This window comes from Canariomyces notabilis (genome assembly GCF_033297395.1).
Source record: "Canariomyces notabilis strain CBS 508.74 unplaced genomic scaffold N656scaffold_17, whole genome shotgun sequence".
Taxonomy (NCBI): domain Eukaryota; kingdom Fungi; phylum Ascomycota; class Sordariomycetes; order Sordariales; family Chaetomiaceae; genus Canariomyces; species Canariomyces notabilis.
Window position 1 is genome coordinate 530,806 of NW_027041839.1, and position 27,672 is coordinate 558,477.

The 27,672-nt window shown below is 53.7% G+C and overlaps 8 protein-coding genes across 8 annotated transcripts; 6 read left to right on the forward strand and 2 right to left on the reverse strand.

Moving 5' to 3' along the window:
• Positions 1-324: 324 nt before the first annotated feature.
• Positions 325-1,418, reverse strand: N656DRAFT_712749 (uncharacterized protein; the record flags this gene model as incomplete). The annotated part of the gene is made up of 2 exons (XM_064811846.1): positions 325-1,191; positions 1,260-1,418. The coding sequence occupies 2 exons, from the start codon at positions 1,416-1,418 to the stop codon at positions 325-327; spliced, it is 1,026 nt and encodes a 341-aa protein (XP_064668571.1).
• Positions 1,419-1,879: 461 nt separating this feature from the next.
• On the forward strand, positions 1,880-3,070 carry N656DRAFT_799712 (Clavaminate synthase-like protein; the record flags this gene model as incomplete). Its single annotated transcript, XM_064817908.1, has 1 exon — positions 1,880-3,070. The coding sequence occupies one exon, from the start codon at positions 1,880-1,882 to the stop codon at positions 3,068-3,070; it is 1,191 nt and encodes a 396-aa protein (XP_064668572.1).
• Positions 3,071-3,768: 698 nt separating this feature from the next.
• On the reverse strand, positions 3,769-6,786 carry N656DRAFT_781322 (uncharacterized protein). The gene is made up of 7 exons (XM_064815560.1): positions 6,665-6,786; positions 6,535-6,583; positions 6,448-6,473; positions 6,330-6,379; positions 6,103-6,269; positions 5,989-6,022; positions 3,769-5,485 (listed from the first exon to the last, which is right to left on the reverse strand). Exons 1-7 carry the CDS (start codon positions 6,771-6,773, stop codon positions 4,142-4,144), a joined length of 1,779 nt encoding a protein of 592 aa, XP_064668573.1. The 5' UTR covers positions 6,774-6,786; the 3' UTR covers positions 3,769-4,141.
• A 9,108-nt stretch (positions 6,787-15,894) lies between these two features.
• On the forward strand, positions 15,895-20,088 carry N656DRAFT_799714 (uncharacterized protein; the record flags this gene model as incomplete). Its single annotated transcript, XM_064817909.1, has 3 exons — positions 15,895-15,941; positions 16,017-17,800; positions 19,796-20,088. The coding sequence occupies 3 exons, from the start codon at positions 15,895-15,897 to the stop codon at positions 20,086-20,088; spliced, it is 2,124 nt and encodes a 707-aa protein (XP_064668574.1).
• Positions 20,089-21,385: 1,297 nt separating this feature from the next.
• On the forward strand, positions 21,386-22,310 carry N656DRAFT_190427 (uncharacterized protein). Its single transcript, XM_064808822.1, has one exon. It carries the CDS (start codon positions 21,485-21,487, stop codon positions 21,980-21,982), a length of 498 nt encoding a protein of 165 aa, XP_064668575.1. The 5' UTR covers positions 21,386-21,484; the 3' UTR covers positions 21,983-22,310.
• Positions 22,253-23,157, forward strand: N656DRAFT_190615 (uncharacterized protein). Its single transcript, XM_064808823.1, has one exon. It carries the CDS (start codon positions 22,638-22,640, stop codon positions 23,094-23,096), a length of 459 nt encoding a protein of 152 aa, XP_064668576.1. The 5' UTR covers positions 22,253-22,637; the 3' UTR covers positions 23,097-23,157.
• A 48-nt stretch (positions 23,158-23,205) lies between these two features.
• Positions 23,206-24,712, forward strand: N656DRAFT_781333 (uncharacterized protein). The gene is made up of 5 exons (XM_064815561.1): positions 23,206-23,426; positions 23,502-23,686; positions 23,770-23,821; positions 23,886-24,069; positions 24,135-24,712. The coding sequence occupies exons 2-5, from the start codon at positions 23,554-23,556 to the stop codon at positions 24,276-24,278; spliced, it is 513 nt and encodes a 170-aa protein (XP_064668577.1). The 5' UTR covers positions 23,206-23,426; positions 23,502-23,553; the 3' UTR covers positions 24,279-24,712.
• A 73-nt stretch (positions 24,713-24,785) lies between these two features.
• N656DRAFT_735127 (Homogentisate 1,2-dioxygenase) lies at positions 24,786-27,083 on the forward strand. Its single transcript, XM_064812710.1, has 2 exons — positions 24,786-25,293; positions 25,382-27,083. The coding sequence occupies exons 1-2, from the start codon at positions 25,226-25,228 to the stop codon at positions 26,760-26,762; spliced, it is 1,449 nt and encodes a 482-aa protein (XP_064668578.1). The 5' UTR covers positions 24,786-25,225; the 3' UTR covers positions 26,763-27,083.
• The last annotated feature ends 589 nt before the right edge of the window (positions 27,084-27,672 follow it).

The window sequence follows — 27,672 nt, forward strand, 5'->3', positions numbered from 1 at the left end:
AACCTTCCGCCCTCCCCTAAAGTCACTGGCCCAGACATCCTACTATTCAACCACACATCCGCGGCTGGATCGGGGTAAAAGCGGACATCGCCGGATGCGAGACACCATCCCTTCTTCTTTCCCGATGCCGGACCCAACCGCGGCAACGCCGTACCGTCACCCATCTCACCCATCTCACCAACCCTCAGAGCAAGAACGCCGACAATGCTAAGCTGGAATGAGTAGGCAGAACCTACTCCGTACTCTGGCTTCGTTTTTCGCCTTGGCATGACACAACTCGACAAGGACAAGAGAATTTGGGTTCAAAACGTTGTGCGCTACCGTCTAAAGCTCTGAATCCGCTCCGTTGGCCTCGACAGCCATTGGACTCCCATTCTGGGCCTGCCTCTGTCTCAGCTTCGCGTTCCCAGGCGGCCGTCTCCTCGCTATGGGCCTTCCGTTCATGCTCATACTCTCGTCATCGTCGTCGGAGTCACCGTGCTCTTCGGCGAAACGGCGAGCCTCGTCTAGCACGCTGAGGTCGTCGGGTTTGCTGCGCAGCCATTGCATGCGCGGTCCGGAACGCGCCATCTCGGACACCTTAAAACCGTAAATTCTGGGTTCATATATCTTGCCGCGGCCAAGCCCTGGTGCGATGTTTCGTGCGTACACCCCGTTGATCATGGCGTGCTCATCCGTTGTCCGGGGCAGGTTGGCGGCCGTCTCGGCACCAGTCTTGGTCAGGTCGTACTCGGGGAAGGTAAGAAGGAAGAGGGCGCCAAAGGTGCGGCCAAAGAAGGCGCCATCCACCGTCTGGAAACGGCTGTTGGGCGGAACGTAGACGTCGAGGCAGGAGGGGCAGAAGAGTTTGACCGTGTCTTCGCCGGGTATATCTGACAGGCCGACAGGCAGCGTCCTGGTCTGGTTGCAATTCGTCCGGGGGCACATGCCGAAATGGCCCAGCTCGTACTTCTCCGACATTTGTTGGATGCCGGCCCTCGAGCAGATAAATCGCTGATGGATAAGACCGTAGAGAATCTCAGCTGATGACTCAATAACTGAAAGGTCGCTGGCGACGCGGCTGTGATGCCTCCTCCCGCCATGCGCCTGCCCGCCCATCATATCCCGGCCGTCTCCGGACACGTCTTCCTCGTCTTCCTCGTCCTCGTCCTCGTCTTCTTCATCGTCCTCGGGTTCTACATCAAGAATCATCTGGGTTGGAAGCGCCCAATGTCAATAACAACATCACATGGCAGCAGCGACAGCGAAGAGTTGTATACCTCTAGTGCCTCTTTATACATTGCCACCTGGTTTTGAAGACCGGTGAGGTTGAAGTCATCCTCGATAAACTCTTCGGATACCTCGGCAAAATATTCGTGGCCGAGGAGGGAGCAGAAGGACGAGATCCATGATTCAGGAGTCCCGGAAGAGGTCGACATGTTGATAATGGGGCTGGCGGCTGAATAAATGCGGGTTGGGGTCGGTGGTTTGGCTTCTCGGCCGACGCGTTGGCTACCTTCTTAGTCCTATGATACGAGCATGATCGAACAAATAAGGGTTGCGGCTCCGCAGAAAAAATTCCAGTCGCTCGTGGAGTGCTTGTGACTGCTGCACCTTCCGAGCAATGCGATGCTGTTGGTGTTCGCCCGTGCCACTCCGTAATGTGCTTCACTGGGCACTGGATCATTTCCTGGCCTGGGCAACAGGAGGCCTGGTGCGCTGAGACTTCAGCCCCGCGGTTGCTGCCTGGATTTTCCGGCGGCACGCAATTCTGGCCCTTTGCTCTCACGTGCTCTCGCGTTCCTTAATCAATCACGCCATGTGGCTTGACGCGTTTCGATCCCTTCTCCCTTCCACCTCCTGCCAATTGATGAACAGCTGGGTTTGGACTCAACCCCCAATGCCCCGCTTACCAGCTCTTTTCAGCTCGGCCAACTCAACAACATTCTGCAAGCCGCGTTTCTTGATCGGGGACATAGTGCGGAGACTTTCCACGGTTCCTCAAGTCGTTGGACCAATTGATGTCGCAGATTTCCGGGAGAGGGCGTTTGCAGCTGGAAAGCCTCTTGTCATACGGTCACGAAGTCATTCAAATCATGCTCCTGCTGAGGCGCAGAGCAACAATGAGACGCCGTCTGTAACACTCCCGGCCTTGACAAAATGGTTTGCATCATCTAGACAAGACGATGGGGTTGACCTCAGCCCCGATCTAAGACAACACTCATCTGTCATTTTACCCTACGAACTGATCCTACCTGCAAGCACCAGGCCCTTCCGCCCTCGCATTCCTATCTTGGGTTTCCTCTCCTGGCTATCAGAATCTCCGTCCAAATTGCACCAGCAACTAGCTTCCCTCCTCCAGCATCACATCACCGTCAACCATCCTCAGCCCCAGGCCTTCCAACTCCAACCTACACGCCCAAACACAGACACGCCTACCCACACCAATAATACCTCGTCAGAGGAAGAAACCTTCTTCCTCCGCTTCGATGCCCCGCTGGCATTGCTCTGCGCAGCCCTAGAATTCAACAACACCGCACAACACCACCACCCACCCCTTTCCGAGCTGTACATAGCCCAAGCCTCACTCTCCTTACTACCAGAGGCACTGCAGAGCGACCTGCCCACGCCGGCGCTCGTCCAGCAGGCAGGGAAAGGCGACGTCTACAGCTCGAGCATCTGGCTCGGTCTCGAGCCCACCTACACCCCCTGGCACCGCGATCCCAACCCAAACCTGTTCTGCCAACTGTGCGGCGAGAAGGTGGTCAGGCTCCTTCCCCCGCGGCAAGGGGAGGCCTTGTTCCGGGCGGTGCAGGCGCGGCTTTTGCTTGGGCACGGCCAGGTCGGCGCGGAGAGCGCGAGGATCAGGGGAGAGGAGATGATGCAGGGTTTGGAGAGGAGGGGTTTGAAAGAGGCTGTTTGGGGCGGGGGTAAGGAGGATAGGGATGAGACGATGCGTCGGGACATGGTCCAGGCGGTTGTAGGTCCGGGCGATGTGCTGTTCATCCCGCTTGGGTGGTGGCATAGTGTCAGGAGTGGCGGGGAAGTGGAGGGTAGGTTGAATGGGTCTGTCAATTGGTGGTTTCGGTGAGGGGTTTGGGTGTGTTGTTATGGGATTGTGGCTTGGCAATGACTGTACGCTTGTGGGAAAAGGGTGCCCTGTCGTGCCGTTTTTTGGATGATCGGCAGCAGTTTTTGGGGACAACTCGCCGTCCAAGAGACCCATTCGTGATTGATGATGATAGATGTACAAGATGACGGGGCTCGAGAGTGCTGGCCAGACCTCTAGGAGATATAGCCAGGCTCTCGACAGCATGTACGAGAAGTTTCTGAACCCAATTGCGGTTTCTCTCAAGTCTATACCCGATGTATCGGGGTTAATGTTTACTGTTGATCGCTGATCACCAGGTATTTCGTTGACAGGTGTGAGATCAACTACGCGGTGCCTCGAAACTGTCCGCGGAAGGTGGATGGGTTGTAAAGCTGACAATTGTGTTGACATTGTTTTAGGGATGTTCAGAGGAAGCACGAATGATTTGATGGAGTCAGTAGTCAGACAGCGAAAGACAGGACAATAAACTGCATTGTCAGCTCATGCTATCATCAATGTTGGGATGCCGTGAAATGGAAATGATCCGACCCAACGTTCGGGCTGGATGTTGGGCATGACAAGCCTACTTTGAGGTAGTCATGAAACGAGGAGCCGGGTTGCGGTGAGTGAACTGGCAACCCATCAACCTCTTCATCTTTGCAAGCAGAGTTGGGTTATGAAGAGCATAAGGGGCGGCTCGGATTCTTAAAGTCAAACTCGATTCGTTGGTAACTGTACTCCCATTGCTAGATAGCATTCAACCAGCAGAGACTGGCTTTTACAAACCCGTATTCCGCCCAAATCACATAATATATATGCCCATACCATTGCCGCCCGAGTCAGCGGCAACCAAACCAACAGTGATGCCGTACAACATTGCAGGCACTTTTGAAGCAGTGCTGCGTAACACAGCGAAAAGTCAAGCCGTGTGGTTCCTTCCAGAAAGCCAATGTGTATCCCGCCGCTTTGCTCAAAGCGGAAACCGAATCAAAACAGAGTGTACGCCGAATCCGATGCTGCTGTCAAAGTCTATACCATGAAGGAAAAAGGACACGGGACTAAAGGCAACGCTTAGACAACTGGGCCGGCCTTGATGACGTCCTCGGTGGCCTCGCTCTCGTACTTCTTGAAGTTCTCGAGGAAAAGCTTGCCAAGCTTGGTAACCTCGTTCTTGAAGCTCTCGGCGCCAGCAGTCCAAGCAGTCTTGGGGTTGAGAAGCTCGGCCGGCACACCGGGGCATGTCTTGGGGACCTGGAGATTGAAGACTTCATAGTTTTCGTACTCAACCTTGGCCAGCTCGCCGCTGTGGATGGCGTCGAGGATGGCGCGGGTGTATTTCAGTGGGCAGCGCTTGCCGCCCTGGGCAAAACCGGCGCCGACCCAACCGGTGTTGAGTAGCCAGGCGTTGGCGTTGTGATGCTCGATCTTGTCGGCGAGCATCTTTGCGTAGCGCATGGGATGCAGCGCCAAGAAAGGCTGGGCGAAGCATGATGAGAAGGTCGCCTGGGGCTCGAGGACACCATCTTCGGTACCAGCCATCTTGGACGTGTAACCGCTGATGAAGTGGAACATGGTCTGCGCGCTGTTGAGCTTGGAAATTGGCGGCAGGACACCCCGGGCGTCACAGGTGAGGAGGATGATGTTGGACGGGTGGTTGTTGGAAATGCACGGGATCTTGGCGTTGCTGATGTACTCGATCGGGTACGCGCACCGAGTATTCTCGGTCAGGGTTGAGTCGTCATAGTCGACGACACGGGTCTCCTGGTCAAAGACGACGTTCTCGAGGACTGAGCCGAAGCGGATGGCATTGAAAATGTCAGGTTCCTTCTCGGCTGAGAGGCCAATGGTCTTCGCATAGCAGCCGCCCTCAATGTTGAACACACCGCGGTCGCTCCAGCAGTGCTCGTCGTCGCCGATCAGGGCCCGGTTGGGGTCAGCCGACAGAGTCGTCTTGCCGGTGCCGGACAGACCAAAGAACAACGTCACATCGCCATTCTTGCCCTCATTGGCGGACGAGTGCAGCGTCAAGATGTTGTGCTTGATGGGGCCCTCGTAAAACATGACAGTGAAAATGCCCTTCTTCATCTCACCGGCATACTCTGTCCCGAGAATGACCATTTCCTTCTCGGCAAAGTTGATGGCGACCGAAGTACCCGACGTCATACCCTCGGTGTATCGGTTAGCCGGGAAGGAGCCGGCATTGTAGATGGTGTAATCGGGATGGAAGTGCTCGAGCTCCTCACGGGGCGGGCGGATGAGCATGTTGCGCATGAAGAGGGCGTGATAAGCGCGCGCGCAGACGACGCGCACCTTGATGCGGTACTTCTCGTCCCAGCCGGCATATCCATCAACCACATAGATGCGGTTGCGCGTATTGAGGTAGTCGATTGCACGCTCACGGTTGATCTTCCAGACCTGTATAATGCACCCTGGTCAGTATGATGAATGGTCAGGGACAGGGTCTCCACGTGACTGAGCCAGCGTGGGGTGGCAGGCCCGGGCCATCGGCATTTGAGGCGGGGTGGGGGTGCGTTGTTTGGGATGAGGGGCTGCAGGCAATGACGACACTGGCAGGGGTGTTTGCAGAGGGTCGCAACTACTCAACAATGACGCCGTTGCACCGCCCATCGCCCCAAGACGACAATCGCAGCTTCCGGACGACCGAGAATGACCGTGCGATGGACGCATTGCCCAGGCAATGACGTCCTCAAGTCAATGTGCGGAAGTCTGCTGCAATTGCTGGGGGTGGCAAGCGGTCATAATCACACTTGCTGCCCGCGTGACCGGCGCCAAGGCAACAGAAAATGCCAGAAAAGGGGAAGCAGACACAAGCCTTAACGGACCAGGCAAGAAGCGGCATCGCCTCGAAATGGGCAAGAAAACAATTGAAGGAAAGGAGAATCAGGGGTAAGTCTCACCTCGGGCGTCATGGGTTTGTTGACTGGACCCCACCTATTGGAAGCAGTGTTAGCACGAGACAATCATTGGGCAATTGCGGAAAGGAAAAAAGGGGGGAATGCTGTGCGACATACCAGATGTCCTTCTCGGATGTCGGTTCTTTGACGATGCGCTTGTCTAACGGTGACCGGCCGGTTTTCTTTCCCGAGTAAGCGCTTAGTGCGCCGCTGGATGTGATGGCAGTGCCGGCTTCATAGACTAGCGCATCTTCGTAAAGGGCAGCAACTGAGGGGTTGGGGATCTGACAAAGAGAACGGGTGAGCTTGGTGCAAAGTGTCGTGTTGGAATCGATGGTACTCACAATGGCAACGGTGTCATAGTCGATGTGAGCCTTCTCGTGGAGCTCCTCCTCTGTGCCGGTGGTTAGGAAACTGGATGAACAAAGAACATGGATCCGGTTGCGGCTCGTTGGCACATACCGAGCTCGGTATGCTCAATGTGTGGACTGTATCAATTGCTGTCAGCACTGAGTGAACGATGCAGACCGAGCACGAAGCGGGACTTACGCAACACCACCGGGGTGGAGGCCCGTCTTGTTGACCGAGTTGACAATCACTGAACCGGAGGAACAAGAGGAGGTTAGCAACGGAGGCCGAACCACGCAAAGGGGGGCGGGTGGAGCTTGGGAGGACTTGCTGTTTGCGGATAACGAGGAGGGTCCAGAGGCGGCTTGGAGCTTGCTACGAGGGCCTTTGACGGAGGGATCAATGTAGGGAGAAGCGGTTCTGATGACGGGGTCCTTCATGGTTCTTAAGTGCTTTCTGCTGTGCTCGAAATCGGCTAGCTTAGGGGCGTGTGTTGACAGGGGATGCGGGAGCCGGGACCACTTTGACGATGCGGGCCAGAGGTTAATCCACTTTCTGCAGGGTATGCAAGCGTTGCGGACGGAGAGAACGGGGTAAACAGGGGAGGCAGACCGGGAAGTACTGATAGCCAGAGGTTGACAAGTCTTCGATAGCCGGAGTGGAGGAGTGCGAGTATATAAAGACGTGGGGCCCCGGACACAGGCAGGCCCAATAAAGAGTGACGACAGCATTCCCACTTGGAAGAGTTACCCGCCGTACCTACACCAGCCCGGGTCTTGAGCCGGGTGTGAAGCGGGTGCAAGTGGATGCTAGTTCGGGCTGGCGGTGACTTGGCCGCTGGGCCACGAATTGTTTCCGGAGCGCCTCAACCGCACCCCTGTCACCTCTCGGGACTGCTAACGGCAACGTCTTGTTTCATAGGTTGCGGCGACGATGTCGCTGCCCGTCTGGATATCGAATTGGGCACCCACTAGCACGCCCGCATCGCTGCAGCCGACATAGCAGGGCACTCTGACCGCTTCCTGTGCAGACTGCAGAGTGCCCAGGTGTGTTGTTGTTATCTTTGTATTGCCACAGCTTGTTCAATGTTGCCGCCGGCTGATTGACTGGCACCTCGTTCAGCCGTCAATTCTCAGCCGTTTCTCACAGCTACCGCGGCAGAGCCAGCTGTCATTCTGTGTACTCTGCTAGGTACCGTAGTACTGATCCTAGCTTGCGTCCTGGATCCGGAAAAAGCAGGGAGCGTGAATCTGATATGTTGGTTTCAACTAAGACAAATCGGGTTGCGCAAGACCGAGGTGGAGCTTGATGGGATCACCTAGAACGACGTCAGCAGGCTTGACCGGAGGCTGAGCACTCTGTTTAGCTTGGCACATGACCTGTGTAAGAAACTCTGGCTTATAACGCCAGTCCTTTCAAGGTTGGCAATTCGCTTGGTACCTGAACGTTGACGATTCACTGGGGTCATTCAAGGCAAGTGGAACTCACTCCAGATTCGTCTCAATTGGGCGGCAGCCGCAGACTGCTGCAACGACATCGACCCGCTGCCATGCTCCCCTCGAGGCATTGATTGCAGTTTCCCCCTTTGGCTAGGCTCCCAGAGTCGAGAAGAGACAGCAACCGGGAGCTTGGAGCGCCCAGCCCTTGGCAACCCCCAGTTGGGCCAGGCTCCATCTGTTCTCGAACGGAAAAGGCTACCCCGCATCGTGAAAACTCTCCCAGGCGGGTGACAATCCTCGGATCAATTGCCAAGCACGCCTGGACTCCATGTCCCGGCAAGATACCTTCGTACACGTACACCTAATACATAGGTAGTGTAGAATAAGGTATAGTTACCTGTTAAAAGAGATTGGATGACAATAGAAAAGAGGATGGCAACGGGCTCACGAGCACACCGAATAAACAACAAATAAGCAACCCTATATATCCGTAGGTGCAAGACTTGATACGCAATGGCAAATTTCAGGGTCCTCCGCTGCTAGGGTTGGCAATTTACTGAAAAAATAGGATTTCTTCATGTAAATTACCCTGACAGTAAATAACACTTTACACGAACATTGGTCTGTGCGTCACACCTTACCCTATAAGGGAAAGTCCTCCTCTCATTCGACAGCCAATCATAGCCTTGACCAAACCTATGAAGGCCCACTTTCTCTTTGCGCGACAGACAAGCCAGTCAGTCAACCTTTGAATTCATCAATGGTAGGACCTTAAGGAGGCTGGAAACACGGGATCTTATACAAAATAATATAGCGCTTGATGCAGATGAGCTCGAGATGGAGGAGGACTTGTATGCTAAGATAGGTGACGAAGACCCTCTAGTCCATCCAAGCTGTCGAGGCAGGCCAATCGCGGGTCAGAAAAATTGGGAGTTGCCCATATATAGCCCTGACCCTTTAAGGGCTTGGCGCATTGGCGGTGTCATGATCATTTGTTTTTTCAGTAAAAATACTGTAATTTACTGTCACTTACTGTTGTCAGTGAAAACTGCCATCCCTATCCGCCGTCAAATCATGTTTCAACGGCACGTCAGGTACGGTAAATTACAGAGTAATTCCGTAGGCTCGTTAGTTACACTAACGTTACTTACGGGCCAGATCATCCGCTCCCGCCTTGCATCTCGCGGGGCACCCCGCCGTTGCTCCAGGCTTCTGCGTACCTGCCCCACCGAATGCCACTCTTGGTTGCCAATGACATTCCGTCATAGGACAAAATGAGAACCAAATCAAAGCCCATCAGATCGTTACTCCGATATTGCCCGAGATTTTGAGAAGCATGCAGCATGCAAGAATTCTAAGCGTGAAGAATGAGGAATTAGGGCCTCAAGTCTCTTGGCAAAAAGCCGATTTCTCGACCCGGCTTCTAGCACAGATCAGGGTTATCCAAAGCCCGCTGTTAAGCGTGACATCAGCCAGGGACATCCGATTGAACATGGGCAGTTACGTAACTTGGCACCAACGTGACCTTAGCCAGCGACTCGAATGGAAGCTCCGCATGTGATTAGCAGCGACCAATTTCACATTTTCAAAACCAATTCATCATTGGCTCTTGCTGCTGAAGACAGCAGTACACTCATTCCCACGAAAAAGCGAGAGGGTCACGCGCACATAACCAGCGGTAAGAGCTAAGGGGTAAGGGCTGAATCCGACGGTTGCTTGTCAAGTCCAGAGAACCACGGCAGAGCAAAAGGGTCGATGGCACATTGTACAATTCAATACATATTCGCAAGGGGAAGCAAGGGGAACATTGTCTTCCCATTGTACGGTATGTGGGAGGTGACTCGGAGCTGACGTTAAGTACATCACAGTACGTACATACCTAGGTACCTGGCAACTTGGCACTTGGCAGGGAATGTTTCGGGTATGGACACATCCAAAAACCAATCCAACCTTCAGCATCCAGTCGTCCCCTGTAGCATGCGGTTGCTCACCCTACACTGCCATAAGATCTACTTCCGGTTTCTCCCACCCCTTAGCGTTAGTCTCAATGCGTAAACCCGTTGGACCGGCAGTCTTCCTCGGCCCCTATTCTTCAGGGGTTCCAACAGCTGCCGAGTCCCCGATATCCGCCGGTCGGGATTCCTTGGCAGCCGCCTGGTTATCAGGAGCCGAGAAACACTATCCGAAGATGTCCGAGTACGACTCTCCCAACGGCCAAACGATGCATGTGTTATCAGAGGCCTCCATTTCCCCTTGACAAGTCTTGCTGCTTGCGTGCTTCGCGCGCCTCCTGTCTCCCGAGGACGGCTGCAAGACCATGATGGCACGGATCGCAATAGGGCTCTCCGCAGAATGTCACCATTCCTTGGATAAGGAGCTCGATCCAGAGTGCTATTTAGTTACCGCTTCCGTAAAGCTTGACTTGCAGCGACATGTTCGGTAGCCCACTTGGCAGCCAATATACCGCAAATGGGGTGCAGATATTGAACACCAATGTGCCCTCGGCAACCCGCGCCCAGACGGGAGAGCCCGCATTCTCACCCAGGATCTCAAAACGGTCAGTCCAACAACCACTTCCTGGATAGCTGCTTCACTAGACACAGGACACTTACCAGACAAAACGTTTTCGGTGTACATTTGTGCATTTTAAGTCCTGGACAACAGGTGGATGAGCCCACGTCTAGCCATCGCCCAAGACATCGTGAAAGGTAGTGACTAGATGTACTACGGAGTACGAGGTGTCTGGATTAGGATTCTCGGTTACTGGTAGCCAGGCAGGCGAATAGCAGTGAATGTTCTGCACTCGGTTTCTTCATTTACCAAGGCACCTACCTAGGCATGTTCATGGTTGCAGTTGGGTTCAGTCCCGGGCAGGGTGCCATAGTGAGATTTAGCCGCGATCTCGCCATCTTCGTTTGTCAAGTGGTTTGGATATTCTCCCCAAGTCCGACCTTTCCAATCGGTAGTTGAACTTGGCACGGGGCCTATCAGTCATTGACCGCAGATAACCCCTCTTGTTGTAAAGAGGGCGGGATGTACTTTGTAATTGAAGGACCGACGGCACAGGCCGTAGTACGCTCGTTATTCATTGACACAGGTAGACCATAGATGCGAGCAAGCTGAGGGAGATGAGGCACTACACCTACCCTGAGTAGGCAGGTACTAGTACTTGGTCTGGTGTAGCAGACAATAGGGCATGAATAAGAGGACTTGGGAATCCTTGTTAACCCAGAACCGCAAGGCTTCATATTGTTTCGATTCCTGTCGATCATCAGATTAAGTAGTATGACTTCTAGGTACTTGACCTCTACTACCCATATGACAGTTGTATTTGACTTATGGCTACGCGTAGCTCTCCGGCATTGTAACCCCCATTGTGTTGCAGAAACTTGCTCAGTGCTCCCACTCTAAGTATCCTTCATCCGCGGTCTCTGCCGACCACTCGTCGGTTTATCCCGGGTTGGATCCGGCGTTGTGGATCGGCACTTGGCATCTACCGCATACCTAGTCACAATTGTAGTGCCTAGTAGGAACTTGACTTACTTACCTAGTCTAGGTAAGCTAGCTGATCATTCTCCGTCTCCTCCCGAGTCAGATCCCAGCAGCACAAGCAGCAATGGAGCTGGTTGCTGACCGGCACAACTAGTACATGTACTAGAAGCTAGCAGTCTGCCTGTCTCACTTTATTCGAAGTCATTTTCAGGAACCATCCATCCGACTTGAACTCGTCATTCTAGTTCCCCCACCATTATCTCATGTTCTTTCCCACCGCTAGCCCGCCAACTCGGCTTGTTGTTCTTCTGTTTCACGACTCAGCTCGGTCATGACTGGACATGCACGATTCCAAACTACCTTAGTGTCCAGGACGTCGTACCTACGCTCGCTTCTCTGCCGACTGTGGTAGAGTAGGTAGATTGAATGGGAGGCTTCGAGTCGTCTGTTCTGGGCTAGCTCTGGTACCCCTCCAGGTGCTTCTTTTCATTACTACTACACTCCCAGGGACAAAATGCAAAACAATAAAGGACTGCCAAAGATGGATCTGCAAAGCCTGCTATGAGAGTTGTCTGAATGAAACGTCTGATGCTCACCTCCTTTACCCCAGGGGCTAGCTCAAACGTCTGGCAACCCGGCCCATAGGCCTTTCTTCCATTCCTCCGAGGCGATCCCGAGAACGAGTTCCAGGGCCGCAACCTAGAGAGCCCCCTGAAGACGTTCTGCAAAGAGCTCGTAATAGGATCATGTTGATGTAAAGCCTAGTACGGTGGTAAACGAGAGCATTGTTTAAATGTCGTAGTGTCTCTAGTGTCTACTGCTCTCGATATCAGATACAACGAGTTGGTACTTAACCAGTCACTGCACTTGTACTTTTTTCAAATGTGTGAGTTGCAGTCTTGCAATCGATCTTAGACAACAGGTTCCTCAGCTGCCTTGTTACTGAATACCTCCCAAGTCATAGAGTCTTGTTACCTTGAGTGACGTTCAGGGCCCGTTTAGAGCTTGCCACGCAAAAACTGCGTAGCACATTAGATACAATGTAAGTCCAGATACGTTTCAGTTTGGATACGGTGTTACTCATGTTGAAAACAACTAATAGCGGCGTCAAGCCGTAGCACCTGGATACCTGATGCGAGGGCAGCAGAACAACTCGTTCCACCGTTGAAGCCAGCCTCCATACAACTACCAGAGTAAGGTTAGTTAGATTTATCCACCCTTGTTAACAACTAAAAGGTCCCTTGACAATGGCTGGAAGGTCAAGAGTGCCTTTATATTAGTAGTACGTAGTAATTCCAGCGGCAGTGGCAAGTTAGGTACCCCACCTGGCAACGGAACAACTGATAATAAGAGCTTATTTCTTTTTAAAGAAGATATGAATGTTTCTTTGGGACTTCGAGTCCGCTTGTGCTCTGTGTTTTGTTGTCAAACTGGATAACCTGCATATACTAAGCCTTCTTCGACCTCCCTTACTGAGGGAGGTGAAATCAGCAGCAAGTATGACTACAGATTCTAGAAGACCGTGTATTAAACGCCGCTTCCATCCTGAAGAGCAGCTTCCATCTTATATATTCCGGTTTGGTACTACTACTTAGAGGTACCTAATAGTACTAGGTAGTATGGCTTCAAGTTGGTAAATGTCTTCAAGTTCCCTTTGGCATACAGGTTACCAGACCCGTGCCAGACCATATACATATAATACAAACGAGAGGTACTATGGAGCGATGCCAACACCTTCTCCCAAGTGCTCAACTGGACATCACAGATCACCTAGCTAGCTAGGAAGGTAAGATAGGTAAGGTAGGTGCCTAGCTTGCTTTGCTTGTGTTTAACTTTTGGGTAGTATACAGACAGCCCTCTCCTCGACCTCACTTATCAAGGTACTACATATTGCTTGTAAGTGCATTTCACTCAACCTAGTAGTAGTCATGCTTACCCTCAACTCGCTCTCCACATATGCTCAAAGGCTTCGATCCAATCTTCAAGTCTGGAGGATGACTCGGAGCGCTCCCACCGTGACAGTACCGTTATGTTGTTTGTTTCCGGTGTGTCCCCGGCCAGGAACTTGAACTCAAGCTACCTAAGTACATAGCGATCTTGGCCATTGGCTCGATGGTGTCCATCATGTTGTGGGCTTTACATCTGGCTTGTTTTGCTTGGATTACTGCCACCGATTGCAGGGTGAATGAAGAGGTCACGGGTACGTACCAACTCCATGCTAGTAAGGAAAGAGGGTCTGCTGACATTACTGGCATCATTGCCAGGCACCTTTGCATGTGTTTCTAGCGCAAAGAGAAGTATATAGATGCGGCATCTGATGCTGATGCCCGCCCATCTGAGCTTCATTAGAAGGCACCGGCAGCACGTCGACTTCCAGGATTGATGTTCCTGGCTTGTGATGGCAGATTCAAGATCCGTTAGGACCGTTACTCACTGACAGTGACAGGAATGTCACAATACTAATCATTCTCCGGGATCTCCCTACAATTCACATGGACGTCTCCCAAGTGGCAAGGGGACTCTCTCTTTTGAAGCTCGAAGTTACCATTGACTAGCTCAGGTTAAATACCTCATCTTACCTCATGTGTCGATGTTGTTTGATACCTCCCTTCTAGGGATATAAGTTGGCTAAAAATCGAACAATACTCCAAATTACGCTAATCGACATCAGAGGTTGTGTCGATCCCGCCTGCAGCAGTCTGCATGGCGGCCGAGCCAAGCCAACCTGCATGCATCGCTTTTGCGTTTGATTGCAGCCCTTCGGCTCGGAGAAATATACCTGGAAAGCCGCCGGTTCTTGCCAACTACAGCCATATTGAAGACTCCATGATCCTCCACTTGTGATGGGTATAAGGTGTGCGCTCGTAGTCTGAGATACTAAGCGGTAAACCGAGGATGGAGGAAGAGTTTGTAGAGCATGCATGGTGCAACAGCAATACTGTAGCGTGATTGCTTTCCTCTTTCATGTTGGGGCCTAGGATCCCTTCGTGCAAAACTCATCACAGTTCCGGCCGCTTATTCCATCCAGTCACAAGTGAAGAAGTGTACTTCGGGAACCATCACCTCCATAGGCAGCGCAGAGGGCCCGACACATGCAGCCAAGATGGACTGCTTGCCTGGCTCGGCTAGTGTGCCGGGCTGGCGGGGTAGTGTGGCATCGCGGTGGGGTGCATCTGGCGATGCGCTCTGGAGAACCTGGAAGATGGAGAAGAGCTTTGGAGCGTTGGTGTACAATACACTGCATCTCGGGTTAGCATCGGTGCCAGCAGCCCAGCCGACGAGGGGCGGAGCGGGGGGAACTTTTATGATCGGGCCGCGCTGCCCTACTAGCGAACCTAGTGTATTGCAATTGTATAACAATACACTTCATACAGGATGACCAGATGGCAGATTCCCCAAGCAGGAACTTTGATGACATGTGTAACTGTGAAAATGGGTATCAAGCGAGATGTTGGGTTGGCTCGTGAATTGCCAATCACGCATGATGGTTGTGCCAAAAAAACGTGGTTGCGACGTTGACATCTGCGAGCTTAGACCCTTCTCAGCCTAGCACGCAGGTCCGGAGAAATTAGGTTTCTAGTGAGGGGTCGGGTGCGATGATTCCTCCCCCGGCGCGTTTGACACCAGCCATCACACCCTCCACAGAACACCAGGTTTCATTGGACCTGGAAGCTACATACAGTACCTTGGACAATGTACGCAGCGTTTTTCCTAAGCTCGAGCTAAGGCACCATTGAATTGATGTTTATTTGGCTTGTCTATCCTGAGCCTGTACTTGTACCCGGAGAAATTGAGGGAATTACGGACACGTCAGCGCGACAAAGCCAACCGAATGCTGACAGCATCCAGACCTTGACAGCTCCACAGAATCTGCCGTCTCTTTTCGAGCCAACAACAATTGTCCAAGCTGAGTATCTTAGCCGGAGAAACAGCCACAAACGTCTGCAACAAGCAAATTGTGAGATCAGAGACACACTACTGCGCATCATTACAGCCGAGACAGCCATGCACGAGAACGGTCGGTCGAGGTGCACTACCCTACACTAGCGACATCCAGCGAATTTCACTATCCCATGAATCGAGAACGCCGCCGCAAAACAGAACAGGGGAGAGACTCCACTACTCCACAGGCACAACCACTGGGCTGGGGCCCCAGGTGCTGTGTGTGGTCGGGGTCGCTTGGCGCCTTATCAGGAACGGGTTTGGCCTGTCCCGCTTCACGACTGGGGTGCGGAGGAACGGAGAACGAGGATGCATTCCAGCGGACCAACAGATACACTATTGGCTCGCAGTCCCCTCGCGCCTGAAAGGGCTTGAAATCCCGCGAGTTCTGCGAATGGGGGGAGTCGCCGCCCAAAATAACCTACAAGACCAGCCTTTCCCCAGATCAGACAGCGATGCTCTCAGACTCAAGCGACACTACATCTGCCGTTTCTTGCTTTCGGCGTGCTTGTCCTCTCCCACGGCATTCCCCAGGCTCTGGTGTTAAAAACACGGGCATATTCAACATTTCAATGTGTCTGCTAACCCGGTAGCCGGAACCCGCGCGTTGTGACCGCCACTCGCCTCTTCTGACTCGAGTCACCGCCCGCTCGACAAGTGCCAAATTTCCGCACGTGAGATAGCCGAGATGGAACCGTACGCCCAGACTGCCGATAGCCTAGACGACAATATCGCGTAAGCTTGAGCATCTCGACCTGAAGTGTGATTTTGATGTTGGACCTTGCGGCCAGCAGCTGACACGGAAATCAGCGAGCGGCTCAGCCAATTGAGCACAGGAAATCCAGGTTCGAACCCGTCTCGCCATCCGCCATCGTTATCGTCAGTGTCCTCCCTAGACGAGCGGTACGACGGGCGGCGCAGATTTCCGTCCGGTGGCGTGCCTGTGCCGCGCACCCCGGATCTGCAATGGTATCCCGGCTCAGACGATGTCTTCCGTACGCCAAACTACGAAGTCGGGCAGGTTCCTACAGCCGGTCCACCAGTGCAGTCGCCAAGGGTCCCCATGTTCCATCGCAAAGACTCGTACGGCTCTGAAAGGCGCCCGTCTCGGGGATCGACAGCTGGCTACAGTTTGTACCCCGCATCCAAGCCGCCTCCCGCTACCAAGCCACTGCCGCCCGTCCCGCAGCTTGCCAAGCAGACGTCCCGCCGCGTCTCGTCGCAGCTCTCCATGGACGGCTCGGATGTGGTATCCGGCGACACATCCCGCTACTCGCAATCCTCACGAAGCACTGGCACGCTGGATCGTGTGCCCACATCCAGTAGCCTGGCCTCGCCAACGTCACCCTTTGCGTTAGCGCCGCCGCCGACCACGTTGCTCGAGGAATTCCGCGCACAATCGCAAGGGCAACCGCTAGAGGCCCATAACAGTTCTTCCCGCGTCACCCTTGTCCCGTGGAAACAGCTTGAGTCTGATGAGAAGAGTTCTAAAAACAAGGACCAGTCTGTCTACTTTTTTGACATCTCAACCACGTCAGCTACTCTGGCCAGTAAGCATGGCAATAACATTATCAGGATATGGTCCGTCGGCAGCGGTGAGGTGCAAAACAACATCAAAGTCTCATGCTACACCACTGCTCAGCCCCGCTCTCGCGAGTACTTTGTGCGCAGCCACGCGATCTTGTCGGAACCCTCCAACTTGATCGCCATTGCAACCGGGTTCGGTGATTCGCTCGAGATTTGGGACTGGGGCAGGAAGAAGAAACTTCAAACCATCGATGGCGCCGAGCGCTGGGCAGCCGTGCGCTCCAACATTATGGAAGCCGGCTGGTGCACGCTCGCCACCTACCACGGCGACAAAGACAAGCTCGACCTCTACGCGTCCACGCGCTCCTACAAGAAGCCCTTCAAGAAATCCCATACCATTGACCTCGCCGCTTCCAACCTCCCCGTGCTGCCCAAGTATCCCGAGCTTGCTTTTTCCGCGACTGGCCCGCTGCTCGTGACCGCATCGGGCCCCCGGCCGCCCCGCGTCGGCCACCCGCCGCCAGAACGCGAAACCCTGCTCGTGGCATGGGAGATCCACGACTCTGCGCCCGCAAACACCCCCTACAAGGTGGTCGCTCCCTGGCAGCACTCCGAGCTCGACACTGCCCTGCCCTCGGGCTTGGCCACGTATGGCAGCGTTGCCGTGTCCATCTGGATCCCCGCAGGCTATCGCGCCGTGCCGGTCCCCGCCGCTCGCGGCGGCAGTGGCTACAATCTCGCTCCAGTCCCCGTACCGTACCGCCATGTGCTGGTCTGGGATTTCTCGGCTGCCTCCACCAAGACGTTCTCTATCCCTAATTGCACGTCGTGCGTCTCGCCCGACTGCAGATTCGTCGCTTACTGCGATGCCCGCGGTGTGGAAAGTGGCGCGAGGGGATGTCTTGCCGTGTTGGATGCCATGACCGGTAGGATGCTGTGGTGCTGGCCGGATCCGGACGCCGGGCCCGCCGAGAGCGGTTTGTTACCGCAAAAGATGGGCCAGTTGGAGGATTTGAGCAAGATTACCGAGATGTGCTTCTCGGCCGATGGCGGCTTCTTGTTTATTGGTGATTGCGAGGGGGGGATTGGCGTTTTTGAAGTCAGGGAACTGGGTGGGGGCGGCGTCGGGTTAAGGACCGTTGGGGGGCAATAACAGAGCTTGACCTACTTTGCTATATCGGATCCTTGGGGGCGGTGTCGTCCGTGGATGGGGCTTGAGATCTGCTACACTAGATCTGGATTACAGAGTAGCGTGGCCTACTACTATCCAACTATTTCTGCGCGCATGGAGTTGGATGGCTTGGGCGTGCGGAGCGCTTTTTTGTATACTTGGCACCTCCGACTTGGATAGATACCTTACATACCTCTGTTGATCCCGCGATCGACAGTTTGGAAGATGGCGCTGCTTCAATTTGTTGGCCTGCACTATGGATGCCATCAGTGCTTCTTGCCAGGGTATCGCCGGCCATTGCAAGTGCAAGGCCTGGTTCAACCCTCTCCAAAAACAAACTTGATCACAACGAGAGTCGCAGTAAGGTACGTTGCTCTCTCACAGTCATGCCTAGTACTTACGCGTATTCTTCCTATCCCAGATGTCACAGTTGGGAGGTTGTACGCGCGGCGTTAGGGAATCGTCGCACGTAGAGTCGGAGACGAGCATATCAGTCTCATGGCGTCTTGGCGGTTCGGCGAGGGGTGAAAGGGGAGGAGAAGGGGGGAGGCAACGCCTGTAAGGGAGCTGTAGAAGGAACGAGCTGCCCGAACATGAATCCAGCGTGGTGGGTAGGTACATGTGTTATATTTCCCACGAGGCATGGGGGTGATGTGTGTGTGCCAATCTCGACTTCGGTTGGGCCGTTGGCTGGGTGTCGACCTTACGCCAGCAGGGTTTGGTATCTCCCTATCTGGTTCACAATGGCTTCAAGAAGTCCATTGACATATGCCACATCCACATCGTCTACCATAGCTCAGTGAGGGCACGGTGTCACGTATACATGTAAGTGTCCATCACGGCCATTGACCCCCTTTGCGACAGCCTAACTACTAACACCGGGATTCCCCAGAACTGGTTGAATGAAGGTAATGAAGGCCCCAACCCTCTAAATAGGATATGAAGTCGCATCTGCAACAGTGACAAAAATAGAACTATTTCCCTATCTTGGGAACATCTAGGCTGTTGAGACCTGCAAGCTGGCTTAAGCATCACATACATGATACATCTCCCGACTCGATCTCAAGGCCTACTACACTACCATATTAACCTTACACCGGATAAATTGCCATAGTACCTTCTAGCAGAACCGTGACCTTGACCAAGTTAGAAAGGTAACAAGACGCTTCAGCCGGGCATTTCCATGGCCAGCTTCCTCCGGACATGTCATTCTATTACAGATTCATGTGTGGGGAGCATGTCGGCATGCTAAGGTAGGTACCTATCATCCCGCAATCTAATATATTGCGTTTCCTGAACGATGTTTCTTCATTGATCATTATGTAAGGTATAGATACCACCTCATTTCTGAACCGACTAACTCAATGTGTTCTCTTCTGCTTACCTTCCCTCGTCCATTAAGATAACATGAGTCTTTCTTCCGTCGCTCACTGCCATGTCAGTTGGCGGTGAATATGGCCCACTCACTGCTTCACCGCTTCGCGGGGATTTCAGCCACCAGCCACCAGGGAATCACAGCAGCTGCTTCCCTCTCTATACCTTTGCAAATCTATGCTGCTGGATTGCAAAAACTCAAAATCGAATACCCTCTGTCTTCAGGCCTCCAAGTTATGTTCGCTACGTGAGGTGTAAACTGCTACAGAAACCGTGACCACGTCGCCGGCCCCGGGGAATCGGGGATACACGAAACTTGAGCGAAACCACACCACCAATCGCGATGACGGACTGATCTCGAAAAGTCGACTTCCTCATCCAATATTGCCTACAAAATCGGCACCTGTTATAGAATACCAAAAACGACGGGTGTGTGCTCTCGTTAGTACCTTCGGGCTTCATCCCTCTCACCATATGCTCACCTACCTAAGTGCGGCAGCTAACTGCTTGAGACCAGACCATAGGGTAGCCCTTATCAAGCAGTCTTATTTTGAGAGGGACGGAACATACTTTAAATCAAAAAGCATGGCGATGAAGATGCTCAACATCAGCACAATCCTCACCAGCGACGAAGACCAAGTCCTCAACGGCATCTGGATCGGGCTCCTGAGTGTTGAGGCGCTCATGGTCCTCGGCGTCGCGGTCCGCGGGCTGGTAGGGGCCGTGTCGTCGCGGTTCATGACCCATGATCCGGCGCATGCAAAGGGCTCGTCCTCGTCTTCTGTTGGGGATATCACTGGTATTTGGTGAGCGGGAATTATGGTGTTGTTGGACGTGCGGGTGTTTGTTTGTCGATATGCATTTGTGGGTATTGGGATGTGGTTTTGGTAATGACGATGATGATGATGATTGATGAGCGTAATGAGGATGAGACGACGCATCGTACGGGAGCATTGCTTAATGACTAGGCCTTGCATCTGCATCTGAGGAGTTGGGCTGTTTTCAGGTTACTTTGTGGCTGCCTAGGTTGTCTTTTCCCTTTGGCAGTTTGCTTGGGTGTTTCAAATTACACTTCTGATGAGAGGGCATTGGCATGAACGGGTGATGGGTCATTATTGGAACTAACCGCTGGACGACATGCTATCTCCAGGAAGGCGACTGAAAAGAAGGGTTGTTCAGGTTAGGTAGCGATAGGAAAACGGAACTGATACCTGCGTCTTGAGTCATTCCTCTACAGCATCTCCATGTTCATCAAGAGTCCAGTGGCAGTCTATACGTAAAAGAAACGTCACCATTAAGGTCCAGTCAGCAGCACGGTCAGAGAGACTCATCCCCCGATGCCACCTCGAAGACCACTCAGTTACTGTACGTACCCCTTTCTTTATACGGCAAGGCAGCGAGGCCAACGACGTAGATCTTCTTGTGGCTTACCGGAAGGACGTTTCTACATGTATAGCTACATGTACGGTAAAGGGGCCAAATACGTTGTTTGGATGCTGACCAGGATTGAACTTACAAAATGGAACCCATATTGCAGCCATTCCTTGATCAATGAACCTTTCAACTGCGCTGTCCGCCACCGGTCTAAATCCTTCTCTTGCCTCCGGTTGGCAGGAGCAAGAGGTTGCAGTGTGACGAACGGACCAATGCCACGGGACGGGGTGTGAGCCCTTTCGTTTGAGACTTCAAACCGAGAGCTTACCTAGGTACCTACGTCTGTGCTGTAATGCGGTGGAGAGTCCGGTTTCCATCATATGATCCGGGCCTTGTATCATGAATGAACAATTTCAATGAGGATAAGGTATATTCCTTTCCAGTCCGCCGGTGGAACATTGAAGTATATACATGTACCTCGTACTACCTACTCCGAGTAAACTCCAGATTATGCCCTGGATTCCAGTATTCGAATGCTCGAACACACGCTGGCAAAACTTCGTTCACTTGTTGTTAGGTGGCTATGGTAGGCTTTTGAAGCACCTGGATGACAGCGAGTAGTAACAAACTGCATTGGGTATCGTACCTAGGCAGGGTACCATATAGGTGAAGTCTCCATTCCTACTTTCACCCCCCACGGGCAGTATCATCAAGTAGTCAAGCGGTAGTCATATTCTACCTGGTCACCACCCACATCCTAAACCGCAAACCGAGGCCCCCAGTTCGATTCACAGCAGAACACCTCACACAATCCTCTCCCACACATGTCCCGATGATGTCCCAGCTAAGTAGCTGGTCTCGTGCGGGAAGTACAGCTTCCCTACTCATTGACGAATGCCTGACCTGCCTAGATGCAGGTGAATGTGCCCTTGTGCCAATTATCCGGCGGACAATCCAAAGCCACTGGACGGGAAAAGTATCCCGCTTCGCCCTCGTGGACAAAGTATTGGAGGACGTCTACGACCATAGGTTGAAGTTTATTTACTCACCTTATCAGGAGAGGAAATGCATAGATGGGATACTTAATGAGATGATAGACGCACATACGTCGCCGCCGTCTGTCATCGCAGCCGCTCCCGGCGCACCGCCGCCATCCGTTCCTGCCGGCATCTCCCAGGAGATAGCTGGCAACCTTGGATGGAAGTTCTTTGAGCATTTCCTGGGGGCAATGTCCAAATACCGTCTCATTGATGGATCGCAGCCATACAAGGACTGGATCCCGCAACAGGGTCCTTCAGGCAGGTCGCCGATGATACCAACGTTGTGGTGAGCACGGTACTGCACCCCGGCCATTGCTAATGACGATTGGGTACATGGACTTGATGCTCGATGATCAAATGCCTGGCCGCAATGACACTTGTAGCTCGGTGTAGTCGCATACACCAATCACACGATCGTCCTGGTTCAGTATCAGGCAGCAAAGAACCGCTCGAGTTTGACTGATATCGAAGGTTGCCTTGACAAGCTGGCCCTTAACACGGTACTCGAAGGGACTACTAGTATGGCCACTCGATCCTTCATGTCGTTGCCGCCTGGTAGTCTTAGGTCTATGCTGTAGGACCGACGCAGATCTAATTGACCTCAATGCTAACTGTCCGAAGAATTGATTCGTTCGGATTGTTTGGCTTCTCGGCAACCTGCAGCCGCTGGTTCTCAGCACATCTCCTGTATTCAGGCAGGTCAAACATCCATGAGGTTAGCATCTGTGATTTCAAGCTGTAAGGGATTCATAGGGATTCCTCGCCAGTCCTGAGCACAGTCGAGATGAGAAAGCACGCAGTTTGCTGAATTGCTTGGTAACGTCCCAGGTTACAAGGTGTTCTTCGTTTCATCGCAGTTGCCGGTATCACTTCGAATGCCAGCCATTCGGGCGCCAAGGCAACTGCTGCATTAACCTGGCGAAAGCAAAAACTCGGCCATTCGTGATGTTTGTCATTTTGGCTTGGAGGAAAGGCTGGAGAGACAACCCTAACTCACCCCCCCTAGAGCCGAGCATTCAAATTAGAGTGAATCTTTCAGGCTGTCTTGGTGTCGTCGCAGCTCACAGCTGCGACGTGGTAGGGACTTCTCGGGTACGGCAGGAGCACGATGCCCCACCTCATTCCACTGATCCCGCAGAGGGGCACAGCTTCGGCACGGACTCATGTTTGTGTTTTGTCACCCTAAAGTCCACGCCTCTGTGTTCCTATGGTCGCAAAGCAACACCACTAATGCTAGGAGCTGCAGAGATGGGTGAACTGAGACCAAAAGCCCGAGTGCAGTTCCAATTGCATTTGATAGCTCCTCACAGCTTGGTTTGGAGCACGACGCTACATGTGCCCCTGTGGATCAACACCCTGGTTACCCCAGATTTACCCCGGATTCCTTTGGACTGGGCTGGCTAGCGCTTCCTGTAAGACGCTCGGACCAGGTACTTACCCATGTTCGGACCAAGCGGCAGTGCCCCTGCCATACCGTTCCATGATGATGTACTCGTCACGCGATCCCGTGGACGAGCCAACGTGATCTCTCCTGACATTTTACCCCGCCCGGTCTGACGAAACAGTCGAGGCAGGAACGGTGCAGAAGCTCTGGCCAATGCGCTGCCCTCACCTAAAAGACCTCTCTGCCCCCGCTCGTCTCTCCTTTTCCCCTCCCTTTCTCCTTTGTCCAACGACATCCGTTCTCAAGCGTACAGCACTCCTCCGACCAACAGCCATCTCCAGTCTCCAAAGGTAGGAAGATAACATCAATCCGTGTGCCCTCCTTGATTGCCGAGCTGGCCGCTCATAAGTAGCCTTCTCTTGTAGAGACAACTCGATCACCTGATCCTCGCTGCTCCAGCACAACAAGCAATCCAACATGTCTGAACCGCTCACCAAGGTCGACTCCGCCGTCCAAGGCATTGACACTGCACCTGCCGATAAGTCCAAGGAGACCAAGCACCGACGGGCTAGCTCAAGCGCCAATGGCGTCATGAACATCAATGATCTCGGTATGTCCCATAGAGCTGTACCCTCCTATGACTCACCGTCCTGGGGGCACCGTACAGCTGCTAACTGGATACTCAACACGCAGAGGCCCAGGGAATTGAGCTCAAGGTTGCCAAGGAGACGCAAAAGACGGGGTGGTGAGTCCTATGATGGCATGATCCTCCAGCATCTCCGATGACAGGTAGCTGATACCGCATGCAGGAAGATCAACACGTCCCCTACAACAATAGAGGACAAGGAAATCCTGAAGAAAATGCTCACAACACCACCGGTCAAGAAGATTGACCTGCACTTCCCTCTAGGGCTGGAGGTAACAGCACGGAACCTGAAGGGTGTCACCATCAAGGACGCACTGGATGCGATCCACAAACAATTCAAGAAGAGGGTATGTTCCTATTACGCTCTGTCAGTTGCTCTGAGTGCAAGCTGATGCATTTGTACTGCACCCAGGCCGATGACGAACTAGATCTGCCGTACCTGGCGGGCTTCGAGTGGGACAAGGAGGAGTCATGGACTCGGCTGGTTGTACACCTGCAGAAAGATGCCGGCGTAGCGCCGTCAAGCAAGAAGAAGAAGAAGGGTGGGGAAGAGTGATGAAGAGACGTCGCTCTGCAACCCCCTCCTCTCAATCATCTGGCTGCGTTTTGTTTTTAGCATGGACTAAGGAGGAAGCGATCTCGCAAATGTAAACGCACCAAGGAGGGGGCAACGAAGCTTGAACTTCTGTGCCAGCAATCTATCATTATTGTCGAATCTTGCTAGGGGTAGATGGGCCATCTCGATGACGGGGTAGAAACGGTCTGCCAGTAGATGCCTACGCGCAACCAGCTCCCTGCGTGTTGATCAATCCATCGTATTTCTGGCTGTGTCGCATACTTGCGTATATGTCCATCTCTTGCATAATGGTGTTGGCGTTTAAAGGAGACGCGCATGACGCCGTTCAGGGGCTTGGTCAAGCTGAAGCGGACTAAATGATGATACGAAATATGGATTGGTGAATTGGTCGGTTCGGTCGGCTCACGATCCCGAGACCGAGGAGTGGGTCCGGACATAACCCAGCCTGCAGGTTCCACTTACTTCATAACCTAAACCCGACGATGTGCTCCTTTTCGGGCATTGGCTTTCTAGGTATATGAGAAAGAGATCTCTTGGCCCTCTACACTACTGTACGGTTAATCTGTGTACACGTGCACCTCGGTGGTGGTGGACGGTGGACCAGCATTGACCGAGTTGAGGAATTGGCCGCATAATGGCGGCTAGCTTCGGCAGCTACCCCAGGCCATTCATCGCGGAATTGGGGAGTGGACGGGTGAACTTGCTTGTGCGATGACGGCAAGCGGGCAGCGTGGAATCAGCGGTGCAACGATCAAAAACAGTGCGCTCCGCACTTATAAGAATGGACTCCTCAAAGGTGTCTCTTGGGGCTCTCTTTCCCTTGCATCCGATTCCCCTGTGGCCCTCCAATTCCCACCACCCTTGCACCGCGCCTTCTGGCCGAGAGCTGTTGCCTTGCTCTAGAACTACTTACTGCAACAATAACCATGCCCGTGAGCAACTTTGACTTTCCAGAGAAATACCAATATCAGAATGGCTTCGGTTCCTACCTGGAGTATGCTATCCTCCTCCGCTCTCCCCCCATCCACCACAGCCGGACCAGCACCTTGGAGGCTTGGAGTTTTTGACTAACCCGCCGACAGATCCGAAGCAGTCCCCAACGCGCTCCCCGTCGGCCAGAACTCCCCGCAGAAGCCGCCTCTAGGCCTATACGCCGAGAAGCTCTCCGGTACCGCCTTCACCGCACCGCGCCACGAGAACAAGCAGACCTGGCTGTACCGCGTCTTGCCGTCATGCGCCCACCCGCCGTTTGAGCCGTGCCCTCCGAGCGGCAACGAATCCGTTGCCGACGAACCGCGGGCGCTGAAAAGGCTTCACTACATCCCCAACCAGCTGCGCTGGGACCCCTTCGACCACGCCACCGCCAGCAGTACCGGCGGCAGCACAGAAGCCGACCAGCAGCAGAACCTCCCTGATTTCGTCCAGGGTCTGCACCTGCTCGCCGGGGCAGGCGACCCAACGCTCAAACAGGGGCTGGGGATCTACGTGTACGCGGCGGGGCGGTCCATGGACGCCAACGAGGCCTACTACTCGGCCGACGGCGAGCTGCTGATCGTGCCGCAGGAGGGCGTCCTCGACATCCGCACCGAGCTCGGCTGGCTGCTCGTCCGCCCCATGGAGATCTGCGTCATCCCCCGCGGCGTGCGCTACCAGGTGCGTCTGCCCGACGGCAGCGGCCCGGCGCGGGGCTACGCCCTTGAGCTCTTCCAAGGCCGCTTCACCCTCCCCGAGCTGGGGCCCATCGGGTCCAACGGGCTGGCCAACGCGAGGGATTTTCAGGCGCCCGTGGCCAGCTTTGAAAATGCCGCCGGCGCGTGGGGAGAGACGGCCGGCGATGCCGAACGGGGCGGGGAGTATGTGGTCAAGGCCAAGTTTGGCGGGAAGCTGTTTCGCACCGTCCAGAGGCATACCCCGTTTGATGTTGTCGCGTGGCACGGGAACTACTACCCGTATAAGTACGACCTGGGCCGGTTCAACACGATCGGGACCGTCTCGTTTGACCACCCGGACCCGAGCATCTTCACGGTGCTCTCGGCGCCCTCGGACCACCCCGGCACGGCCATCGCCGATTTTGTCATCTTCCCGCCCAGATGGCTCGTCGGCGAGGATACCTTCCGCCCGCCGTGGTACCACCGGAACACAATGAGCGAGTTCATGGGCCTGATCAGGGGCGGCTATGACGCCAAGAAGGGCGGCAAGGGCGGCTTCGTCCCTGGGGGCGCGAGCCTGCATAATGTCATGAGCGGGCACGGGCCGGATGTCGACAGCTACGAAGCCGCGAGGAATGCTGAGCTGAAGCCGGCCAAGGTTGGGGAGGGCAGCTGTGCTTTCATGTTTGAGAGTTGTCTGATGGTTGGCGTCACCGACTGGGGGTTGAAGACGTGCCAGAAGGTGCAGGAGGAGTACAACCGGCACAGCTGGGGCGGGGTGAAGGTGCATTGGAAGGGGGCTGGGGTTCATTAGGTGTTACCGAGAGAGAAATTCGGAATCATCATCGGATGATGGCAGGGGTGGCTAATGGCGTATTTGCAGAGTAACGAGTGTTTCTGGCCCTGGCACGGAGGAACTTTGAGGCGTACTTCTGGCGAACAAGCAGAAGATGGGTAAAAAAGTTAGTTCTCATGACTCGCAGATCCGGTCATGATATGAGAGCCGTAGGCAGAGGTCCTGCTTTTGGGCGGGAGAGCATAACCATGATGCCCGAATGCAGACTCTAGCAAGCAACTGCAGCAAGCGGTGGCGTTAGCTGTATGCGGATAGTAATTGTACCACATTTATCACCCGCAATCAATATTACACTCATGTCCTAAAGTACGCTCGTGTCGTAGTTACTGTCCAGCGAATGCAGATCCGAACACCTCAAACTGGCAGCACTTGGTGAACGGCTTGCGCTCCAGTGCTCTCCAACAGCCCAGCTGGTCATTAATCCCAGTCCCGTAGGGTATCTACCTTTCGTCGTCCGTCGTGACATCCTAGATCCTTTGTGTCTGCCCTGCAGAGGAGGCCAAGGAAGTGAAGAGACGCCTAACTCTGACCCTGCACGCATATTTAATACGCCCGACGTCCCGCCTCAACTGGATATCAAGGGCCGAAAAAATGTATATGTCGTATCGTATCTCGTTCATGTCATGTGTTGGTTTCATGATTGTCGCGGCGTCTCATCTGGGCACCAAAAAAAATTAGATCGGACGATGGAGCCGATCATATATCTCGACGGTCCAATTTTCCTTCCGCTTTCATGATGAAAGCGGTGTTATCTGCCGCTGTCTCCCACCCGTTGACATCTCTCCGTCGAGTCGTTTGGGTGGCCCTTCATCCGTCCCGACCCAGCAGCCTAAGAGGCCGCTACGGGCCAGGCGGCGCCCCTTTCCAG